Source organism: Molothrus aeneus, chromosome 1, assembly GCF_037042795.1.
Source record: "Molothrus aeneus isolate 106 chromosome 1, BPBGC_Maene_1.0, whole genome shotgun sequence".
NCBI classification, from domain to species: domain Eukaryota; kingdom Metazoa; phylum Chordata; class Aves; order Passeriformes; family Icteridae; genus Molothrus; species Molothrus aeneus.
In genome coordinates this window covers 107342919-107365002 of record NC_089646.1, presented here as the reverse complement: position 1 = coordinate 107365002, position 22084 = coordinate 107342919, and the positions used below count along the sequence as shown (strand labels likewise).

Here is a 22084-nt window from a genome sequence, read left to right as displayed (position 1 = left end):
TTGTGGTTCTGTTTACATCTTTATCATGAATTAGATAATTACAAATGTGTGGCTTCAAAGCACTTTCATGCCTTTTTCCTGTAGTCAGGTTATAGATGAAGCTATCTGTTTTACTGGCTACTGCCATAATTACCAAATGGACTCAATGTCTTCAAAATTGCAATTCCAGCTGAGAATATTTTATTACTAGTTGCTTCAAGAAACATCTGGAGAGTGCTTAAAGCTTTTGTGTCTTACAACATTTCAAAGATGTGGTTTTATCAGATCCTTCTATTTTGTCCCTTACCTTTTCCTCCTGATATGGCCAGGAGACCTAATAAAGACTTTCTTGTATTTTTCTTAAGCGTGGTAAAGGTAATTCTAGATACAAAATTCTTCAGATAGTACACAGGTGGGGGTGTTTTTTTGTTTTCATGTTCAGTCTGAAGTAGATATCTTCTCTAGATGGGTCAGTGCTATTTCTTTCTGCTTCTAGGCAAATTAATAAACCAAATTTAAAAGTGCAAAGGAAAGCAGGCGGCTGGCTGATTCAAAGGGAGAGGCTATGTTTTTCATCACCACCCTTTCAAAGCCTCTCTGAATCAAAAGAACCATTGGATTGCGAAGGCAAGACCTATGCCACACCAGAAGCTCCCAGTTCAGCAATTTTCCCAGGGTAAAATTATAACTCATGTTTCCTCAGCACAGGCTGTAACTGGCAGCGTTCCTTCTACTTCTAAGGGTGAAATCGCTGGGGGGAGAACAGACATCTAATGTGCCTCTGGAAGTTTTACAATGGGTGTTAGCCTCCCTTTGTGGAAAGGTAGATGTTCTTCTGGAACATACCCAAGGGCAGGTGCTATTCAAACTGGAGTGCAAACTGACTTCAAATAAGGCAGTACAGGCTTCTTTTTGTTCAGTTTGTGAGTCAAATCTAAAGAAGAAAAACCCATTTCTCAAATTCTGACAATTCATGACAATCTTCCAGTTATCCCACTGAAGTCTACATTTTTATGGGTCTTTGAAATCTTCAGATACAAAGATTTATTCATGTACTGCTGATAGGATCTTACCTTGCAAACAAAACAGATTTTAACAATGCTTGTTTTTTAGTGTTACTTCTCACCAGAAGATTATTGGACAGATAGCAAATTTGGTCCAAGAAGACGTAACCACTTGGTTTCTTTCCCACTCAAATCTTGACACCCTTTGTGAGGATTTGTTTGACTTTGCATTCAAATACACCAGCATGGTTCTGGCAAAGAGAAGTCCTTTCCTTCTAAACCCAGGAGGGAGTGTTTGTTGTTGTTTCTCCCTTTTCCTGATGTGAAGACTCTTGCAAAATATGTGTAGAGTGCCTGCTAGAAGTGGATAAAAGGCAACAGTGCTTGAGTGAAAAGTCTGACTAAAAATTACATTATTAATAAATCTCAAGCTGCAAGTAGTCTACTTGGGAACAGTTGAAAGATGGATTCCAGTGTTCAGAGTTCCCCTGTTCGTTCCCATAGCTGTTCCTGGCCCAAACCCCATGTAAGTGTGGTGAAAGTGGCTGTCACATTCCTGCCTTCAGTGGTGCAGGAGATGAGCTGGCAGATGCTGCATCCCTCACAGAAGCACTGGGAGGTGTTCAGTGCTCTGTGCTGGGCTATTCCCTGGGACTGGGGAGAGCTGACTGAGTGGCTGTCTCTTGCAGGGAGGAGCTGTAGACTCTGAATGGAGCCCCAGAGCATTTATGTATGCTGCCTGCAAAGTAGCTGGCATGGCAAACCTCTTGCAGCAGGGATGAAGTGGTCCAAGATATTTGGATCTATGCTTCTCACTGGAATGAGTGAAGCCTTGTGTGGTGGGGAAGTAGTCTGTCATCTCTGCCCTTTGTAAAAGGTGGTGCTCCCTTTGTGTGTGCTTGCTTTCCTATGAAGTACAAATAAATTCACGTTTTCTCTGCTACCTGAGGTTTGATGGAGGTACAAGAAGAAAAGTGACCTATTTTCCAGGTTTAAAGGAGAGTAAATGAAACTGTCCTCAGGGCAGCAGAAGCAAAGACTTTAGTATCTAGCTGTAGTGTTGTGGGCAGGGCTGCCAGGCTGCTGAAGGCTCTTCAGACCTGGAAGCCTTTCCCAGGAACTGCTCATCTTTTAATAGTGTTTCCTTCTTTTTTTTTTTTTTTTTAAGTGTCCACAATGACTGCAATCATTCCGTGCTCAGACAAGGGAGCGCTTCGTGCTTACTGGCTTGTTTCTGCAGTATCTGATGGGATACTTGTCCCCTCTTGCAAGTGAGAATAAAGAAGTTTGGGTTTGAAGGTGACTGAAGCACTGCATTGTGTACACTACACTGCATTGTGTACCTCGTGAAATATTTTGAACTGGTCATGTCCAGCACAGGAGTTACACTTTCGTTTGGTCACTCCTAACTTGGTTTCATTGCTAATTTGAGTAGATGCTGGTGCAGAACAGACAAGCCCTTGGTGGAGCAAGTGGCCTGAAATGTCAGCTGTCCAGTCTGTCTGTATCATAGGACACCCTTAGCAACATCATGGCAAGTCTGTTACCTTTGGTCCCATGTCCTCCTGCATCTAAACACTGTGTCCTCCAGCATGGTTAGGGGATGTTTTTGCCTGCTGCATCCTGGGGTGAACACCCTGTGATTAGAGTGTCAGGTGGGCAGTGGTGTGCTGTGCATTTACTGGGAGCAGCTTTCAAATCCGGTTTTACTTGTAAATTAAATGGGCGCTTTTGCTGAGTGAGAATTGAATCGGCACCTCTAAAGGCTGTAGAAGCTCTCCTTCCGTGGTGAAAGCCAAGGTGTTTGTGTTTGGAGGTAGTGAATCTGGGCTAGACCCCCAAGTTTCATTTGTTTTTTTAATAATACTCTGGGTTGGATATATTCCAAAGATCCTGCTTCTATTAGCGGCTTCAGTCAGATTCTGTGCTGGCCATGTTTGCCACTTGCTTGACCCAAGCACAGCAAGTGTGCACATCAGCCACCTCCTACAGAAGGGCTGTGCTTGACCCAAGGAAGAAATGGGTAGGCAGTGCAGAAGAACAGAGATGTAATAAATGACAACATTTGGGCTGACCTCAGCACTACTCACCCAAACAAGCAAGGGGCTGAGTTAATCTTCCATAAAGAGTGCAAACTTATATTTTGAGGGAGGTATTAAACTTTTGTCTGCAATTTCGAGGCTTAGGGAGGTTTTCTGAGAACTTCTTAAGCACTTGAGAAGATATATCCTGTCTCTGTAAACCTTGCCAGGTTTTTGAACTTGCCATTACTGTTGTACTGGTGTAGGCAAAGGCCCTCATTTGACTTCTGCCATTATCCATGAATTCTTTTTCTCCACTTAAAGATTTTTCTTAAGGGCTCAATGACAAGTTTTCTGATGAAAGTGTGGTTAGAGCTGTTCTGCTCAAGCTAGTTGTGTGCTATAGACTTGGCTCCTGAGCTCTGGAATTATCAAGGTGCCTCCAAGCTCTTGTCCAAGGGTGGTTTTTAACTGTCCTGCATCTCCAGGTAGGCAGCTTTCTCCACCAAGCACAAACAAATACCTCACTTCCTTCAGCCCTTTGCCTTGCATTTGGTTCTCTGCACCTGTGTCATTTATTCTAGGTCCTGGTCAGCTCTGAAATCCCAGCAAGGCTCATTTTCCCAAGGAAATGCCACCACATCTCTCCAGCGCTTGCAGCACTTAGTGTGTGTATGTGCTCTGCAGTGCCAGCATCTCCAGGAGGAGAAGGCTGAAAGCAGCCAGAATTTGGGATGTGCTGCAAGGGACCCCCATCTTGAGGGGCCAGATCAGTGCTTCACTCCAGGGACAGTGACTCTGGGACAAGGAGAATGTACCAGTTAAAATTGTCCCATCAGGTAAGTGCTCCAGTCTCCACTGCTGTGGCCACTCTGGTGTGACCAGAGGTGTGTTCATCACCTTTGTAGGCTTGATCTGCATTTGGACTATTTCAGGATACAGAGAGGACAGCCCAATACTGTTCCTGACACCTTCAGGAAAGAGTTTCAGCCAAGGTTTTTGTTTCACAATGAGCTATACCCCACACTCTGGCTATGAGGGACTGACCCTTCTGGGTATCTCTGTCCCCTCTCTCAAGTGGCCTTGTGACACCCACCTTTCTAAAGTGCATTGCTGCATGTATTTCTGCAAATAATACTGAGTGCCCCAAGCATGTCACTTGTGGTGTGAGGAGTGAGCAGCTGCTTGGCATAGTAGATCTTCTGCAATTCTGTGGCTCAGCATATCCAGAAAACCTTCCTGCTTTTCAAGCTCTCCATTGTATTTGATAGTCTTGCATAGGATAATTTGACCTTCTGTTGTATATTGACAGACATTCAGGGTTTAAAATGAAGCTTTAGAGATTTAGAATAATAAATCTAGCACTACTATTGAGTCTCAGTGGACCTGGTGTCTTAGCTTACTGTGGCATTGAATTGCAGCTGATTGTGTTTTGGGCCTGTTTCTCGTGTGACGCTCAAACACAATTGTTCTGGAGCTTTGTCTTATAATTCCTAATGTTCAGAGTCAGCAATCCTAAACCTTGCAGCTGTGAGAGAAAGGGCAGTTGTATTATATTGATGAAAGGCAAAACATGACAGTGCAATCGGCATATTTTTGCTGGGGAAAACAATGGGCTGTTTCTTTGTTTTGCAGACCCAGTGGCAGCAGTAAAGCCCAACCATGTCCTCAGGGAGCTACCAACCATTGGTGTCAGGGTGAAGAAGCAGAAGCAAAGGATGGATGTGCTTACATGTAAAGACTTTTTGACAAAGATCTGAGCAATTTCTTTGTGCCACTGGGCTCTTCAGAATGAAGGTGAAGAGAAAGCGCCATGATGGCATGCGCACCTTGAGATCAAAATGCAGTTTGCATGCTCTGTGTGGGGCACTTGGTCATCTCTGACCACCTTGCAGGGCTCTGTCTGAGGGGTCAGCACAGTTGGTGTCATCTGTAGATGCTGAGTACCAGAGCCACAGCTAGAGAATTTGGTGTGAGGACATCACCAGCCTGTAGAGGTACCCAGGATGGGATTTTCCCCTTCCAGAAACCTGGGTTTCTTGGACATGTAGCTTTGTATCTCTGCCTGCTTGCTATACCTTCCAGAAGTGCTGTTTGTACTATACTGATATTGTTTATGTTGAATAAATGCTTTCTCCAGCCTCTTTGTTGTGGCAACTCTTTTTGCTGAATTCAAAAAAAGGTGGGGGGGGGGTACTTGTCCAAGCATTGTGGTGAGACCTGATGATGATTATTTTTTTAATCTTTAATGAAATGTTTGTTTTGAAAAAGTGCATCTTCAAAACGGGGACACTTGTGCAGGAGCCAAATCCAAGAGTGGTCCTAATGTTCCTGGTTTGGATGAAGTTCTCAAGCTGCACTTTCCCCCATCCCACAGGCACCCCAGAGCATCAGCCTGCTGTTTATTTCAGAGTGCAGGCACACAGATGTCCCTGACACTTGAGTGATTTCTGCTCTGTACTGGAGGAGAAGGGATTTGACACCAGCTTCTGAAGTTTGTTTGCTTTTGGATTCATTCCCCATACAGTGGGATATATGTGTGCAGACTCTTCTGCTGGAGGTGGCTGATGTGGATGTGTTAACTGCTGTTTGCAGTTGTTCCTGGGCACCAAGCTTTTGTGAGGAGAAGCATCTGTCTCATGTCTCTCTGTGGTGTAAAAAGGATAATGAACACAGACTGACTTGATAGTTTAGGATAAACTACTGCATGATTTTTCGCTCTAATGTCTAGAAGAGATAAGCTTGCCCTCACCTCCCTCAAAAAGTCCAAGGGAGTTAGAAATGTGTAAATTTGAGTTTTGATTTCTTTTCTTTCAGCAGTAATAACTGCTGGGGCTTTGACAGGGAATATATTTGCTACTGAGTAGCATATACACTTCTGGTTGAGCTGGGCTGGCTTACAGGGAAGACATTGGCTAAAATAATTCCAGCCAGCAGTGTCTTGACCTGCAAAATAAAATGATCCTCACAGTCTGGTGAGTCAAGCAGACAGTTTGTACTTGAATGTCGGTCCTTCTGTGCCTGAGCTTGGCTTGTCTTGTGGTGGCATGGTTTTTGTCAAGGTTTCTGTCTTAAGAAGGGAACCAGGATGACTTTACTCGAGACCACAGAGTGTAAATAACACTTAGGACACCAATGCTAATATTTTGAGGGGAGGAGTAAGCCTCCCATCTCTTTGATTTTTGTACACTTAGCACATTGTAGTGACTCATGTTCTTCAGATATCTCCTATTCTTTCCACTTGCTGCCAGAACATTGACACCTGTGTTATTGTCATTTGGAAGACCAGTTGCACGAGTGCACATCTCAGCCCTGCAGCTACTATGGTTTGTTTCAACCCAGGTGTAAAGGCTTACTCTTTAACAATGTTTTTGAGAGGAGCTGGGGAGAAGATGGTATAGAAGAAAAGGCAGGCAGAGGAGAAGGGGTTTGTAAGCTCTCCTCCATGATCCTTGGCCCCCTTCGGTAGGAAGGCTTCTAAATTATACAGATTTTTGTAAATCCCAGGAGGAGCAGCTAAAGTACGGCTGCTTTTGCTTTTGTTGAGCCTACAGGAGGGCTTGCCTAGAGCAGAAAATGTGAAGCAGATTCAGATGTACTCTAAAGACCTGTGCCTGTGAGCTGCTTGTTATGGAAAGACTCCTTCAAGTATCAACAAGGAAGTAGAGGAGCCCCAAACTGTCCTAAGAGCAGTGCTTTTGTGTGCTAAACCAAAACTGAAAAGTTTTAGACAACCTAATGGCCCTTAGCCTGCCTAGCACACAGATTTCGGCATTTTTGATTACATAGTTTCACTCATTCTGAGTGAAAGTGGGAACTAATTTTTATGAAAAGTTGGAGGGGAGGGGGAAATTATCTGGATATTAATAATGATAAATGCTTTATAGGGTATTTGAAGTATTTTGGTCCATGGAACTCCTATAAAGCTGTATTTTCTGTTTTACTTTTTTTTTTTTTTTTTTTTTTTTTTTTTTTTTTTTAGGATAAATAATAAAATGTTTGAGAAGGAAAGCTATGAGGGGTCAGCCTGTTGACAGGTCAGGAGGGTCACTGCCCACCCAGGCAGTGCAGGTGGTGGCCATGGTTCGTGCCCCACTCATGAACAAAGCTGATGCAGTTCCCAAGGCAGACAACAACCTCTGTGATCTCCTGTGTGGGAACAGCTGTGGCTGAGCTCTGAACCCGTTCCTGGGTTCACGTCTCACCTGCCTGACACCAGGAAAGGCTTCTGAAGGACTTTTTGATTCTTTTCATTGTCAGCTGTTCCAGATAGCTTGCTGGAGCCCATTGAGTTTTAATTTCTCTGACTCCTTTCTCTCCACCTGTAATTCTTGCTAAGGAATTGTATTTGTAATCACATTAGGTGGTGGAAACTTAGCTTACCAGCAGTGCTTTGTTTTAATTACATTTAACCAAAGCTTGTTCATTTCCACGTTTGCAGTAATCCAACCCAAGCCATGTATTTCTTCAGAGACTGTTTGCCCCTGTGTTATCCTTTCCATAGCTGAACAATACAGTGATTTAACTAATGCAGTTATATAACTCTGATCTGTTAAATGCTGTACCCATTGGATGGTGTTCTTCTGTGCTCTGACAGTGCTATTAAGTTGTGCCACATTGAAAAAATGGGAATTTTTCATGGACTTGCTTCTCTGAATCCCATTTTTGCTGTAGTTTCTCTGGGGCAACTGCAGTAAAAATACAATTGTTTAATTTCAAAGTATCTCCAAAATTATACTGAACTGTTTTTATGCAGGGAAATGTGCTTTGTGGGCTGAGACTGGAGCAAGGTTAGCATTATTGTGCTTAATATCAGCCACTGAGAAGAAGGACTTTGTTTCATGAGACACAATAAACACAGGTAACTTGAAGGGGAAATGTTGAAAAGGAGGAGGATGAAATAAAAGAGCAAAAGGTTTTACTATAAAGCATTTTTATTTCTTGGGAGTTTTAGTAGGTAAACTGTGTAAATGTCAGCTTGGTTATGACCTGGGTTTGGAAACTGGTTCCCTTTTCTTATGCTTTGTGGGTTCTTTTGCCTTTTAAAATGCCCACGGTCCTCCAACCTATCTCCCATCCTGGCAGTGATGTTTATACTACACATTCTTCTACTGTTTTGTGCAGCCAGTGCTATCACAGCTACACTGAATGAGGTTCCAGCCTAACTACAATATTAACCCTGCAAATCTGTTCATTTTCTCTCCAGCAGCCCCAGGCAGGGTATACAGGAGAATGTGTCCAATTGAAAAACTGTGACAGACTCGGTGGTGCTGCACTGTGCTAAATTGCAAGAGAGCTATGTTTTTTCTGCCAGAGAGGATCCTGTGAAGGGACATGCTGGTGTCCATCTCGTACAAGTTACAGAATTTGGTTTTTGTTTTAGTCTCAACTTTCATTGATAATGTTATCTTTATTTTTGCCAAACTGTCTGCTTTTAAGCACTGAAATGTGTTCCTCAGACCTGCTGCTTTCCTCCTGCTAATCGTCCAACGCATGCTCCCCCCTCCCCTAGTTTGTATCAGTCCTTGACTTCTTACTTTCACCTTTGTAGTTGTTGTTTTTAATTTTTTCTTCATTATTTTACTAAATACCGCTCTGCAGATCAGTAGCATCTTGGGTGGTGGTTGTACCACATAGCATTTATAGCAGACATTAGTTTTGCATAGCGTGTGTACCTTATTTTGTCTGGACTTGTCTTCTTTGCGCTGCAGGCACCTCCTCCAGCAATTTTAGTGATTAAGCCTGGTATTTCTGCAGATTTATATTAACTTCTGCTTATAAAGAAAGAGAAGAAACCCAACCCTTCCCTCCCCCCCAACATCTAAACTAGATGTTTTTCTTCATTCCCTTAGTTTTTATCAGTATTAGACTGAAGCTTGCTTTTGTGTATGAAAGAAAATTAGTTAAGTACCTTGTGGTTTATGGATGCCTTTTGTTACACACTATTCGGATTTATCGTGCAACGCTGGCCTGTAAATCATTTCAGCCAGACGATTACCTGGCTCACGTTGCCTTTGTGATTTGAGCCCTTGAGCAGCCATGAAAAATGGAGAAACGCTGGTTTTTGGGGACGGCGGACTGGGCTGGTCCGAGCGCCCCGTGACTGTCTCTGATGGCCGCGCTCCGCTTTGCTGAGGTTTGCTGCCTGGCTCCGAGGAGATGTTTACAAGGAATACATTACTCTGTGCAGCTGAAAGACGGTGTTGAAAGAACAAAGGGAGTTTTGTGATGAAGTGTATCTGACTTTTCGCTGCTTTGCTTACCTTTTAAATGTAAAACTCGGTCATTTGCAAGGGCTTTTAGTTCTCAGGGCATCCCTATAAGATTCCACCCCGCGTGGATCTGTCCTTCAGTCGAAAGCGGCGTTGTCTCAAAACCGCTCTCGAGAACGCATTTCTATTTTAATCCCAACTTTGCCTGCCGCCTGCCTTCCTGGCTCCAGCTCACCGCCCTGCCCTGCCCTGCCCTTCCCTGCCCCGCCCGCAGCGCGCAGGCGGCCGCCGCTCGCTCCGCGCCGCTGCTGCAGCGCTCCCAAAGTTGGTTCATCAGCGGAGCATCGGCTCCGCTCCGCGCTGCTGCAGCGCTCCCAAAGTTGGTTCATCAGCGGAGCATCGGCTCCCGCTCCGCGCTCAGCCCGGGGAGCCGCTCAGACCTGCAGCCTATGCGCGGCACGCCGGGGCAGCTGTCGCCATACGTATAACTTTTAAATGGAAAATGTCTTTCTCAAAGGCTGTCGATGTCCAGTGGTCTGCAGTCCATGAGCAGTTGACTAGTCCAGGTGTTTCTGCTTCTGTTCCTGTGCTATGTGAATTGGGAATTCAAGAGAAGAGTGTGCAGGATGGAGGAGTTGAGGGTTTGTATTCCTGTTCTGGTGGTATGGCAGTGACGGAAGGCTTGGGAAGGAACAGAAAGTCTACCTGGGGTTGTCTCAGTTGAGAAAAATATTGTTCTCAGTCTTTTTGTCTGTACCTCTTTCTGTCAGTGCTTTCATCAGCTCTTAAAAAAATAAGAATGACCCTTTTTGTTGGTATGGATTGAGTGTCGCGAATAGCGTTCAGGAAAAGCTTGGTTTTGAATGTGATTTCTTCTTTGTGGGTTCTATCAGTGCGTTTTGCCCCACTCATTTAAAATGTAGCCATTTCAAACTCTCGGAGCTGGATTCATTTTAAAAACTGCCGAATATTTGTCTGTGCTTTACTAAGATAAAAGTCATAATCTGAGGCTATGAGACAGTCCTATTGATTCAAGACTGGGGGTTTCTGTAAGGTTTTTAAGGAGATCATTAACCCAGGTCTATCTTTTCACAGGACAGTCGGCCCAATATGTCAAGACCTCTGATTACTAGATCCCCTGCATCTCCATTGAACAATCAAGGCATCCCCACTCCAGCACAGCTCACAAAATCCAACGCACCAGTTCACATTGATGTGGGTGGGCACATGTATACCAGCAGCTTGGCCACGCTTACAAAATATCCCGATTCCAGGTAACTTTAAAAAGCTTCTTCTGCATGTCTTTGGCAAACTCCTTTTCTTTCTTTTCATGCTTGGACGTCCTGGGGCTGTCTCAGAATGATGAATTTAGCTGCTTTTGTTTCAAAATTAAATTAGCTTTCTTTGTTAGTAGGCAGTTAGAGACTGACTTTTGTTTCCCTGCTCCACTGTGTTCCTGACAAATGGCACTTCTGCAAATCCTGATGTGTGTGTACTAAAACAAAGCTAGGAGAAAAGAGCACTTACTTTCTACTACCTAGGATTCTGGGTTTGTGCCAGGGCACCCATGCTGTGGTTTGTTACATTCAAAAACTGTAGTGATACTGCATTTAATCCCAATGGTGGGGGTGTTGGAGTATTTGTTTTGTTTCTTTTGGAACAGTAACCGCTCTCCTGTGCTGTCAACACGCCATCTCAGATGTGTCACTTGAGGCAAAGGCAAGGTTGAATGAAATAAACTCCAGGACAGTATTAACTGAATACTTTTAGGACTTTTCAAATAATTGGGCTCTTAACTCTCATATACCTTTTGAATGAAGTATTTGTGACTCTGGTAGCTCACTGGTATTAAGCAGTCAGAGAACTGCTGCATATGTGAGCAAAGGATGCCTGTAGAGTAGCTAAAACAAGAGTGCATCTCTGAGAAATCTAGAGTGCATTTAGCAGTGTGTGTGGGCATTGCCTGGTGGTGCTGGCAGACAAGCAGTGCAGTGGTACTGTAACTCTAAGGGTTGGTCATGAGACAGCAAGAAGTCATTGTGTCCACAGTATGAATCTATACCTTGCCCTTTGCTGTCCAGTCCTGCTCCAGAGGGCAGGCAGTGCTCCCATTGTGTTCTCTCCAGTCTGAGGGGGGAGATTTTCAGTTTCTTGATCCCACAGCTCTGACCCACCTTTTCAAAGGGCACAAAGCCCACTTCATGGGATGTGACTTGGTTCAAAGCCTGGGTTTCACTTGATGCTGCTGCCTCTGCATTGCCAGCTCACAGTGTTAGGTGGGCTGAAGCAGTGCTCCTGACAGGGCTGGAGGAAGAGAGCCCTACACACAGCGAGGCACATGGCCTTTCTTGAGATAGTCTCCTCAGGGAAACCCGACAGAGAGGAGCAAAAGAAGCCATGCCAGAGCCTGGGTCTGCCAGGAGAGATTGAAGCAATGTCTGGGAAAACTTGAACTGTTCTTAGAAAACCAAATCTGTTCTTTTGGGGTTTTTTTTTTAGAAGTTTCTTGTGTTCAGCTCCTAGTAGTTGTGATGACTTCGTGGGTTTTTTGGTTGTTGGAGCAGTGATGGTGTCTGACACTGTTGTGTGCGCAGAATGAGAGGCTGCTGCTTCTGTTTTCATGTCAAATTCACAGAGAGAGTATATTACTTCAAGTGAAGAAACACTAAAATGTCATTCAAAAATGTGTCTGGTGGCAGTGGAATTTAAGCTTAATGTATTCTGTGCTCAATTGAGCCATTGTAGCACTTGAAAGTGAAAGCTATGCCTGTAGTATCAAAGCCAGTTTAATAAATTAAACATTTTAAAAGCTCTTCAAACATAATTTAAAGAAAACCCAAACTCTGAGTTATAGTCATTCTGCTTCAAGTCATTCTGACATGTGTTTGTGTTTCAGTTCTGACAGTGTCTTTTGAACCTCTTGATGAGTGAATATTTCCAGTGTAGCTGTTAGAACCTGGAATTCCCAGCCACTTCCAGAACTTGAGAGATTTTTTTTAACATTAGCAGCTTCAAAAGAGCAATTACTATACTCGTTTGAATGTCAAGACAATGACATGAAGCAATATGCCCGTAATCATGATATAGTTGTTTGGGTTTTGTCTGAGATTTTGCCAGGAGGTTTTTTTCCAGTGGAGGGCTGGGATGTATATACGTGTGTATATATATCTGTACATACTTATATAGAGTGAGTGCTAGGTAAAAATTACCCAGTAATATTTAGACATTAATACAAATTGTTTCTTGAAGCCTGACCTGGTCCGTTTCATATCTAGCAAGACTCTAACTTCATTACTCACAAGGTTTTTGTCAACATTGCTTGTATGTTTCTTTTTCTGCCAATATCACATGTGTGAATGATATCAAAAGTAAGGAAGGTCTCATAGATATTTTTGGGCCAGTTGAAACCTCCTGAGACTTACTGTTATATGAAGTATTGTCTATGAAAAATAAGGTCTTGATTATCTTGCCTGAAAGAGCACTGCTCCAGGGATGAGTCAAGGCATCAGTTACAGGCTCCAGCATGTAACAGGTTGAGACATGAAAGTCATTAGGTTTCTGACTCGTATTACATGTAGTCTAAGGGCCAGAAGCCTAAAATGAACCTTTCATCTGTGGGCCAGGTACCAGAGTCATCTTTCTTTGTGAGATTGAAAGGGTGATATTCAAACCAGCAGCTCTGGAGTCACTCTGACTTGCTGGTGTGAGGGAGACCTATTCTGATGGAGCAGTCTCTGCTTTGGAGCAAGTGCACTCTTCCTTCTCCTTTTGGAGTCAATAGCCCTCATCTTGTACCTCGCTGTTTTCTTCTTCTTGGACAGTAGAGTACGAATTGGAAAGAGTACTTTAAAAAAGAGAAAAAGAGTTTCTTAAATGATATCAGGTAAAGACTTGTAGCTTGAAGGGATCATTTTCCATAATTCTTCTGTTAGGTTCCCCAACCTGGTTTGTGCCTTGACATGTAAAATGCCTACTGACAGATGCCTGTTCATCCCTCCAAAGAAACCTTGGTGTGACTGTAAAAGTGTCTTGCTACTGTTGCTGGATCCCTGCTCTTTGCTTTGGAAAGACAATTGTGGGTTTCTCTCAAATGCTCTTGTGCTTGAAGAAGCCAGAGAATCAGAACCAATCTATGTTTTGGGCAAAAGCTGATTTAGTGAAGCAATCTGACAGACAAGCAGCTTATCTAATGGATGGTTTGAATTGAGTAATCCTAGAATTATAAATTCTGAAGCTAAAATAATGCTTAAAAAGCTCCCAAAATTAATTTTAAAATCTAGTAGCATATAATTTCAAAGAGCCCAGTTATAATCTAGACTAGGGAGAACCTATTGTTTTCACAAGGAAAACTCAAATGTTCCAAACATGGTCTCATGAAGCTCAATAATACAATTTTCCAGACTTAGGCTTTGGGAAGAAGCCTAAGTTTGAATCAGCCTGTCTACCAAGAAGACCTAATGTGAGGTCTCTCTGCTGAAATAAATTGCAATTTTTTTTTAAAGTGTGAGGAGGGAGCAGGTATGCAGCCATCTATGTAGCTCTCTCCACTGAGACCGTAGACCTTGGTGCATTCAGCCCTGCACAGATTGTACAACCTTTGGTTTACTTGAAGTTACCAGATCTTCAGGTTGGTATCTGGCAACAGTCAGCTATCTGCTAAAGATTTGGGTGTACAAATTTTTTTAAAAATTGTTTGGTTTTTGAAAAGGAAGGGTTTTTTTTCCACAGCCCAGGGAAAAAAATTATTCCAGGAAAGAAGGATCCAAGACGAGGGTCTGCTAAAGGAGCTTTTCTCCCCCAAGAGCTCAGGCACATGCATGCAGTGCCATTGTTCCCTGTGGTCACCAAAAAGCTTGAGGAGAACAGGTTGAGGTGTTAGGATTTATGATTATAGGAGAGGAAGCACTGGCTGGTTAGCTCTGATACTTTAACCCAAGCAGCCTACTCTCCTTCCAGTGCATGATCATCTTGCAGCAGGATCGAGCCCTTTGCTTGGAGTCAGCATTCCTACATCTCTCAGCCTAAATGCTGTCTGCATGGCATCTACCAGAAGTTATTGTGTACCAGGCTGAGACAACCTCAACTGAATATCTGAGCTGAATGGGAAGATGTTGAACTTTGATCATACATGCATCAGCTGTCTGATATCTCTGATATCAGCAATATCAGCAGTATTGTATATCTTGTATGTTCAAAGCATCTGAACTTTTAATTAGGTCTGTCCAAGTCATCTGGTACAAATATTTGCATAACACCATGGCATTGGATTGCCACATCACATATTCCTACCACAGAATGGGAAAAAAATCACTTAAAACCTTGTATATAACTCTGTAGAACCTTTTGGAGTATCTGTTTGTGTTGCTACATCTCCCATCTTGAGTTGCTCCCTGCATATGAAGATGGATTCTTCTTATACAGTATTTCACAATCCTTCCATATTTCTGCCCAGGGCAATTTCAGGTTTTCATATGAACCAATCCATTCGTGTCCCAGTTTTCTTACCCAATCTTCACTCTCAGCCCTCAGGGAAATTAAATTTCACACACTTGGATCCAGTTAGGACACTGGCATTTTTTTTTTTATTGGTAAGGGTTTCTTTTGCATCAAGAGCACAGAATTACTTAGGAGAATGCCCAGACTGTCCTTGGCCTTTTTTGACAGTTTGCAAGAAAGACTTATCCTTCACAAGGTGTGTAGGTAGAGTTCCAAGGCCGTGCTGTGAATCAGGCAGCACTGCTTGCCTGTATCAGAGCTCTGGCAGTTTCTGCTATCAGTCCCCAGGTCCAAAGCAAACTGACATGGCCCTTAGCTCAAACTCCTGCAAACTGAAGCACGATGCTGTAGGAGACCTGCTGAGGTGAGGGTGCTCTGCATTTTGCATAGGCCTCCCTCTGTAGCACATCCATGAAAGCAGCCCTGTCACAACTTTCGTGCTGACCTTGGAAAGTACTTCTCAAACTGCTCTAAGTTGTGCTAAATTTGAAGAAATACAAAATTTTCTAACTAATGAGCATTTGGTGATTTGGGTTTTTAAAGGAAAATTGAGAGAGTGGGTGTTACTGCATCTTTATTTTCACCTTCCTTATTTGGATTTATCTTCCTGAGAGGTACATCTCTATCTGTAGCTTTCTAGAATAGCAACATCAAGGGCAAGCTTCTGTGAAAGAGCAAGCTTCTGTGAAAGTTTTCAGTATTGCTGTAACCAGCTTTGTCTGCTGCATTAGCATGAATGGTCCAGGTCACAGCTTTTTAATGTTTTGTAACATTCCTGGCAGGAGGGAAAGAGGCAGAAGAAGTTGGCAGAGGGTCAGTTCAGTCTTTGTTATCTATCCTGTCTTACTCATCTCGTTATTCACCTTTTATATTTCATCATTTGATTGCTGCATGGTCTTGTGGCAAGGAAGAGTGAGGGCTTGGGATAGGGAAATACATTGACTCTCACTGACCTGTTCTGTGACCCAAGATAACTGATTTAACTTTGAGCTTCACTTACTTCCTACCAAGGTTAACAAAAAAGCAATTTGTAGAGTGCTTTGGGATGATGATTGAAAGTGTAAAAGATTACTATCTCTAAGAATAAATATTTATAGATCCAGTAACTGAGATAGAGGTTGATGATGTTGGTATCATCAGTAACGTGTATTAATAAAAAATTAACTGTTGATTCATGAGGACCAGACTGAACACAGTCAGGCAGTACAGTTGTGTTGGTTGGTGTAACCACATACACAGACTTGGAAAGAAAATGGAAACAGAATTGTGAATGATACTGTGGTTCATGCCTATTTAAAGAAATTCAGAGAATTTGCACAACTGATATTTTAAAGAGAGCTCTCTTGCAACACACATCTGTCAATAAAGAGCTTGGAGGGGTATTTTCTGGTCCTGGCTGAACCAAGATTAATTGTAGCTCTAGGTATGTATATTGAATTTAGGGTATATATTGACCTCATTTTGCCTCAATTAATGATCACCACAGGTCAGTCATCACTGTTGCCTCAGTAGAAGTAAATATTTTTCAAATTGTAGTCCTGTAAAATGTTTAATTTGCAAGGTCAGCAAATTGCTGCTGTTGCTTGTGGCTGGTGACTGGTGAAAGAAATGGCACCATCAGATTAGCAGGTTCTCACATCATGTGGTCAGTAACTGCTGGTGAGCCATCACTGAAAGGGGCCACAAATTGGTGTCTGTCTTCCTGTTCTAAATCAGTAAAAGTGAGCTTATGTGTATTTACTTGTAGGGTAAAAAGCAGTGTCCTGTACTTGTTCAATGCTTTTGCACTTAAATCTGTAAAATGACAGTAAAATCAAGATAGTGGATTGTTGGAGAGCTCTTTGCATATATGCAGAGCCAGGGAAAGTAGATGTGCAGACTTGATGCTACAGGGGTTCATTACATGCTTGTTCTGGCTGCCTGGCTATGACAGTGAATAAGGAAATATGTTCAGAGGAATAAGTGTCTACATTCAGGAGTGTTAGAAAGCTAAAAACTTCAGCTCCTTATTTCTGAGGCTAGTAATCCTCAGAAGTAACAATCATTTTTTCTTGAGGGGAAAGAAGAAAATCCATAGCCATATAATCAGTGTAGGCATTCTTTTGCCAGTTGGCTTGTGTGGGTTTGTAGGGATTGGATCAGCCTGTAAGTCCAGCAGAGGGGAGGTTGTCAATAACTAGTTTAAGGGCCTGTGCTTTGAGAAATCATTTGATTGCAAAGGCTGCTTGGAATCCTTGGTGGATGAAAATTTGTGGATGGGAATTTTACAACTTTTGTATTTTTCTGCCCAATAGCATGGTTTCACAAGCTAGACTGAAGGCACCCAAGCAGTATTTCTCACTCTGCCCAATACCTGGGAAGATAAAACAATTTTCTGAGTCTCTGGGTCTCGCAGACCTAATAAGAAAAAATCCCATTAGAAACGGAGGTGGCACTGAAGTATTCTGCTTATTGGTCACTTCTCATAGGGCCCAGGTTTGAACCATGATCATGAGGTTTAGTGGTTTGTTTTGCCTTTTGCTGTACTTACAGCAGGTACAGGTTCCTGATGGCAAGGAGTATGTTAGCACAAGGTTTTCATTCTGCTCCCACATAAACTGTTTGTACTTCATTGGTCTTTCATAAATTGCAATGTAGTTGCTAAGCAAATTGGCATCTAGTACATACATAATTGCAGAAGCAAATACATTTGGCTTCCAGTTTTGCCGTCAACACCCGGCCACCTCTTGGGTGTGTTTGAAGCTTTAGGATATAGATTCCAACTTCTGGCTTACTTCTTTCTGGTGATGATCAGCCTTCTGGCTGGGTTTCATGTATACAAGTATGCTTGCCATTTGGGGATGTATTTGCAGAGGTTGCATAGGAAATGGTGAAAACTGCTCAGGACTGAATGGTTATCTGCAGTCATTTAAATGCAAATAAGGCACAAATGCTGTGTTGGCCAAGGGAATGTCACCAGTTCCTGTTATGTGAACTTTTCCTCTAACTCAACCAGTCTGCAATTTATTCAAATATCATAACCAGACAAGTGTCATCTGGCAAGCTTTATTCTCCTTTTGTCTTTTGTTCTCAACCTTTTTTTTTTGCCTTTGTCTACACCATGCAAGATGTTGAAGTCTGACTCTTGCCTTTCAGTATCTTTTTTTCTGTCCCTGAGCATTGGCCCTACTTCTGCTCTGAGCATTGGCCCTGCTTCTGTCAACTAAAGTCCCTCATTGCTTTGTCTTCATTTCTTTTTTGTACACACTTTCTATCTCTGTTGGAAGGAGTCAGAGCTCACAGAGGTCCCAAGTGATCTTTACCTGACCAGATCAAAGCACATTGCTGGCTTACTTGTCCTTTTCCCCCCACACATGTATGGTTTTCTGGCTCTTGTTAATAGTGAGCTGTCTTAGAGTAGGTAAGCAGCCAGCATGTTTTAAGGATATCTCAGATACTGCTTTTGCTCTTAGTGACATCAGTTCAGGGGTGTCTCTGAGACTCATTCACATTGATTCCTTTCACTGAGTCTTTAAATCAGTAATCAAATAAATTGTTTCTAGCCCAGATGTGTGCATTACCTTGGGTCTGTAGGACTCTTCCAGCACAGCTGCAGCTCTCTGCAGAAAATGTGGGCACTTTTCTAGGCATTTTCAAGGCACCTTCTGCCTGCTGAGAACCAATGGGCTTCTGTAACCGTTTGAAAGCATTGTAAGCTGACCTTGTAGCTGCTACTTCTGGACTGCTTTGTAGGGACATGCCTTTAGGAGAGCAGTGGGCTCACAGTCACTTTGCTATCCAGTCCTTCCTCCGTGCAGCGCCGTGTGTGCAGACACTTGGGTAGCTCAGGTGCTCAAAGCAATATAGCGCGACGCTCCACCTGGACTCGTTTTTCCTGCTTCCAGCAAACTCAGCTGTGCCACGTCTGGTACCCAAGCTAATTACTGAAGACCTATCTTTGCAATTTCTTCACACTGCTGCATTTTGCAGAACAGGCATTTGGTGATGGAGAGCAACACTGGCAATTCAGTTTCTGTGAATCAAAAACTTTCTGTTTGCAAAGGATTAAAAGAGGTAAAGGGGGAGAGTGACAGAAAGATGAAAGGGTGTGTTTAGTTGCACAAAGCAGTGTTAAATGCAATGGGATATGCTTTTGCAGTTTAGCAATTTAGAAAGATAAATTCTACCTCCTAGACCACAATGGGGTTTTCTTGATAAAATGTGAGAAGCCTGTCAATCAAATGGTAGACATAATTGTTCTTTAAGTGACCTATTAACATCCCATTCCTTTTAATTAAAAAATTGTATTTAAGTTCTCGTTCAGGCCATATTTGAACGGTAAAAACTCTTTCCACATGAGGCGTGTTGCAGGTGAAAGGCTGTCACAAGCTGTGTGACACATGCAAAACAGGAGTGATTGAAGTCCCAGTGCAGCAACATGTGGCTTGCCTTTGGCTCCCTGCTGACACAGAGGGAGATGGAGGGATAAGCAGTATCTCACAGAACCACACCCAAACCCTTTGCATTCCTTGCCTAAGAAATTGCTTGTAGTTGCTTATTGTGGCATAGAAAGTTATAATATGCAGCATTTGCCATAAGTGTGTCACTTCAGAGCAAATGATGGATTATGTCCTTCCACACCCCAAAAGTTGTTCTTTGTTCTGCAATTAAAAAATAAATGTTGCAATGTTGAATTGGAAATATTTTGTGCCGTACAATAAATTTGTTTTGTTAGGTTGCCTGGGTGTAATTGCAGCAATGTCACTGCATTAAACCCGTGTCATGGGGCAATGGTTTCCTGCCCCTACGCCAGTGCCAAGCACTGCTTTGCTTAGCAGCTCTATTGCTGTTTTTCTGTGTCAGCCCCTGTGATTATTTTGCTTCTGTGAAAATTTTTTTCCTATTTTGTTCCATGCACACTATAAATTATAGTTCTGTTCGAGTGCTAACCACAAATCCCAAACAGTGAGAAGCTCTGCCATGCCAGAGTGGCTCAGCTGGGAGCTGGTTTTAGGTTTGCCCAAACTTGTCAGTGATAGGAGGGGAAGAAGGTGCTCCAAACCGTGATGGTCTGCTGGGCCCCTTCTACCCATCTGAAAATTGATCCCTCTTAAACAGTTTAGAGGACCCTCGGGGTCTTGCAGCTTACATAAAAAATGAAAGCCCTTCCTGTCTTAGAGCAGTGCAAGCAGTCAATACAAAAGAGAAAAATGATCTTTTAAGTGTATCCCACTGAATCCATTATCTCGAGGGCCCGTGCTTGATGCTTCATCAAAACATCGTCTTGGTGATACATGGGGGAGAGGGTGAGGGGGCATTCGGGGGATTTCAGAGAAAATGCTGCAGGTACTCTCAGTGCCACAGGACAGGCTAAATGTGATACAAGCCAGAAAATGAGAGCTGCAGAAAAACTGATGTGTTCCTCCTTATAACGTACTGAATTTTGCATATTTGAAAAGCAAATCTTTCAGGAAAAGTTTTGAGTGTTTCTTTTGTGGTAAGAAAGTCCTTTTAGGCGGCTTGTATGGTAATGTCTTTGCTTTCAATGAGAACATAAATTTGCAGGGTTTTTTTTTTTCTTTTCATTACAATGATAAAGAAAATAAAGGACTAAATAAAAACCAGTATTTGTACCATGACTACCTTCTAGCCTTGTGGTGGGAAGTAGTGATAGGGTTGAACTGCTCTATCATTACCTCAATTGGTGTTGGATTTCTGGTTCTTGTGAGCAAGTGTCAGGACTGTTAGTTTTTAAATGCTGATGTTTTAAAAATCTTTGCATGTCTGTACTAATGATTCATATGTTTTTCTTAGACTAGCATGAAAAGAAAATCATTGATTTCTGTTGCTCCGAGTTTGAACTATTTATAGCAGCACAGTGGAGTTTTTTACCAGATTACAGGGGTAGGAGCCAATCTTTTGCCATCAGTGTTTGCTTACTGGAAATAGTAAGAATATTGCTCTTTTGCTGGATTATAAGCAGTAAAACAGAAGAACTGGAATTTGTTTTCAATAACCAGTAGCATCAGTAATTCAGAAATACTATTGAAAAAAGGTGTTTTTTGGAAGACAGAACAACAAAGAAGCACTATTTCTGAATGTAACTGAGCTGTCAAACACACATCCTTTGGGGTGTCCTCCATTTCCTTTGGTGAAAGCCTAGCTTAAATAAACTGAGCAGTAGGCAGTGGGTGTGTGCCTTTGCACAACAACATACACCCAGGTGCTTTGTTGGCCAGGGTGATCCCAAAGGCAGAGCGCTGTCAACATTCCTAATTGGTTATTACCCAATAACACACACCCTCCAGTGTCTTGGGACTACAAAACACTTTTTACCTAGCCTTCCTACATGAATAATGAAGCACTTCAAATATTCATCCAATTATACTCAGCCTCTCTCTTGGCTAAGGATTGCCAAATGCAATTGGACATACTTCTGACATAGAATTTCAGGCTATATCTATGTTGGAAGGGTTTAGTCTTAATTCTTGACTTCTGGGGAGAGATTAGATATCACCAGGATGGTAATTTCTCCAGCCTCAAAAGCTATTGTTTATTCACTTTTGCTATGAAATTCTAGTTTACTAGTGGTATAATGTGGGAGTTTTAGAAACATTTTTTTTCATTTTATACTTGGAGCTTGTCACATGAAACTGCTCATGTTTGTTTGAAACAATGAGATGTTTTTTTGCTTTTTCTCCAAGTGCTGTGGCTACAGCTGCACAGGATTGAAGTTGCCATAAAGCATGTGAAAAGCAGTTAAAAAAATGTTTACTTTCAAACATGTAAGCTATATTTATATTCATCTTATATTTTTTCTGAATATTTTGCTGCCCAGCACAATTGATTCCTGATGAGCCAGTGGCTGACTTTTAAACACGTTTTTCCCGTGCCTTGCTAACATTTTCAAAAACAATGTCCTTATCCTTTGCAGAATATTAAGGCTTAATTTTGCTTTACTGGCTTCTCCTGTGTATGAGCTCCCCTGAGTGATAATCTTCCCTCTGGCCTTTCAAAACCTGATGAGGGTGGTGCTCTGCTCATGGCAGCTTCCAGCCCTGCTGCAGTAATGCCATAGGGAGCCACTCTGGCTCCATCGTGCTGCCACAGAGAAAAGCCCAGTGTCCATCGTTGGAGATGCAAAGGAGATGCACGTGTAGGGAAGTGGTGACAAATGTTATTCTAGGCAGATACAAGCTGTCAAAACAGTGGCAGGAAGGATACCTGCCTGCTTATTTCCCCTTTGGAAGAGCTTATGGGAAAGGAGAAAAACTGCTGCTTTTCTGTAGCTAAAGCATATTTGGAGGCTCCACTTTTCATCAGACATTCTCATTTTCCCAGTTCTAATATTGCAGTCTCATAAAGCTGGGCCTTGGGCCATGCCTCTCATACT

General features: G+C 42.5%; 1 protein-coding gene across 6 annotated transcripts in view; it reads left to right on the top strand.

Annotated features, from left to right (window-relative positions):
* KCTD1 (potassium channel tetramerization domain containing 1) overlaps positions 1–22084 on the top strand; it is a 101871-nt gene that overhangs the window by 56519 nt on the left and 23268 nt on the right. For 5 of the 6 annotated variants that reach the window (XM_066562624.1, XM_066562605.1, XM_066562595.1 and 2 more), the window contains exon 2: positions 10312–10490. In XM_066562624.1, coding sequence (XP_066418721.1) covers positions 10327–10490 — 164 coding nt within the window. In that variant the 5' untranslated portion in view covers positions 10312–10326. Of the gene's footprint in view, positions 1–3247; positions 3844–4639; positions 4802–10311; positions 10491–22084 lie in introns of those variants that run through there. The other variant, XM_066562614.1, reaches the window with a different exon arrangement.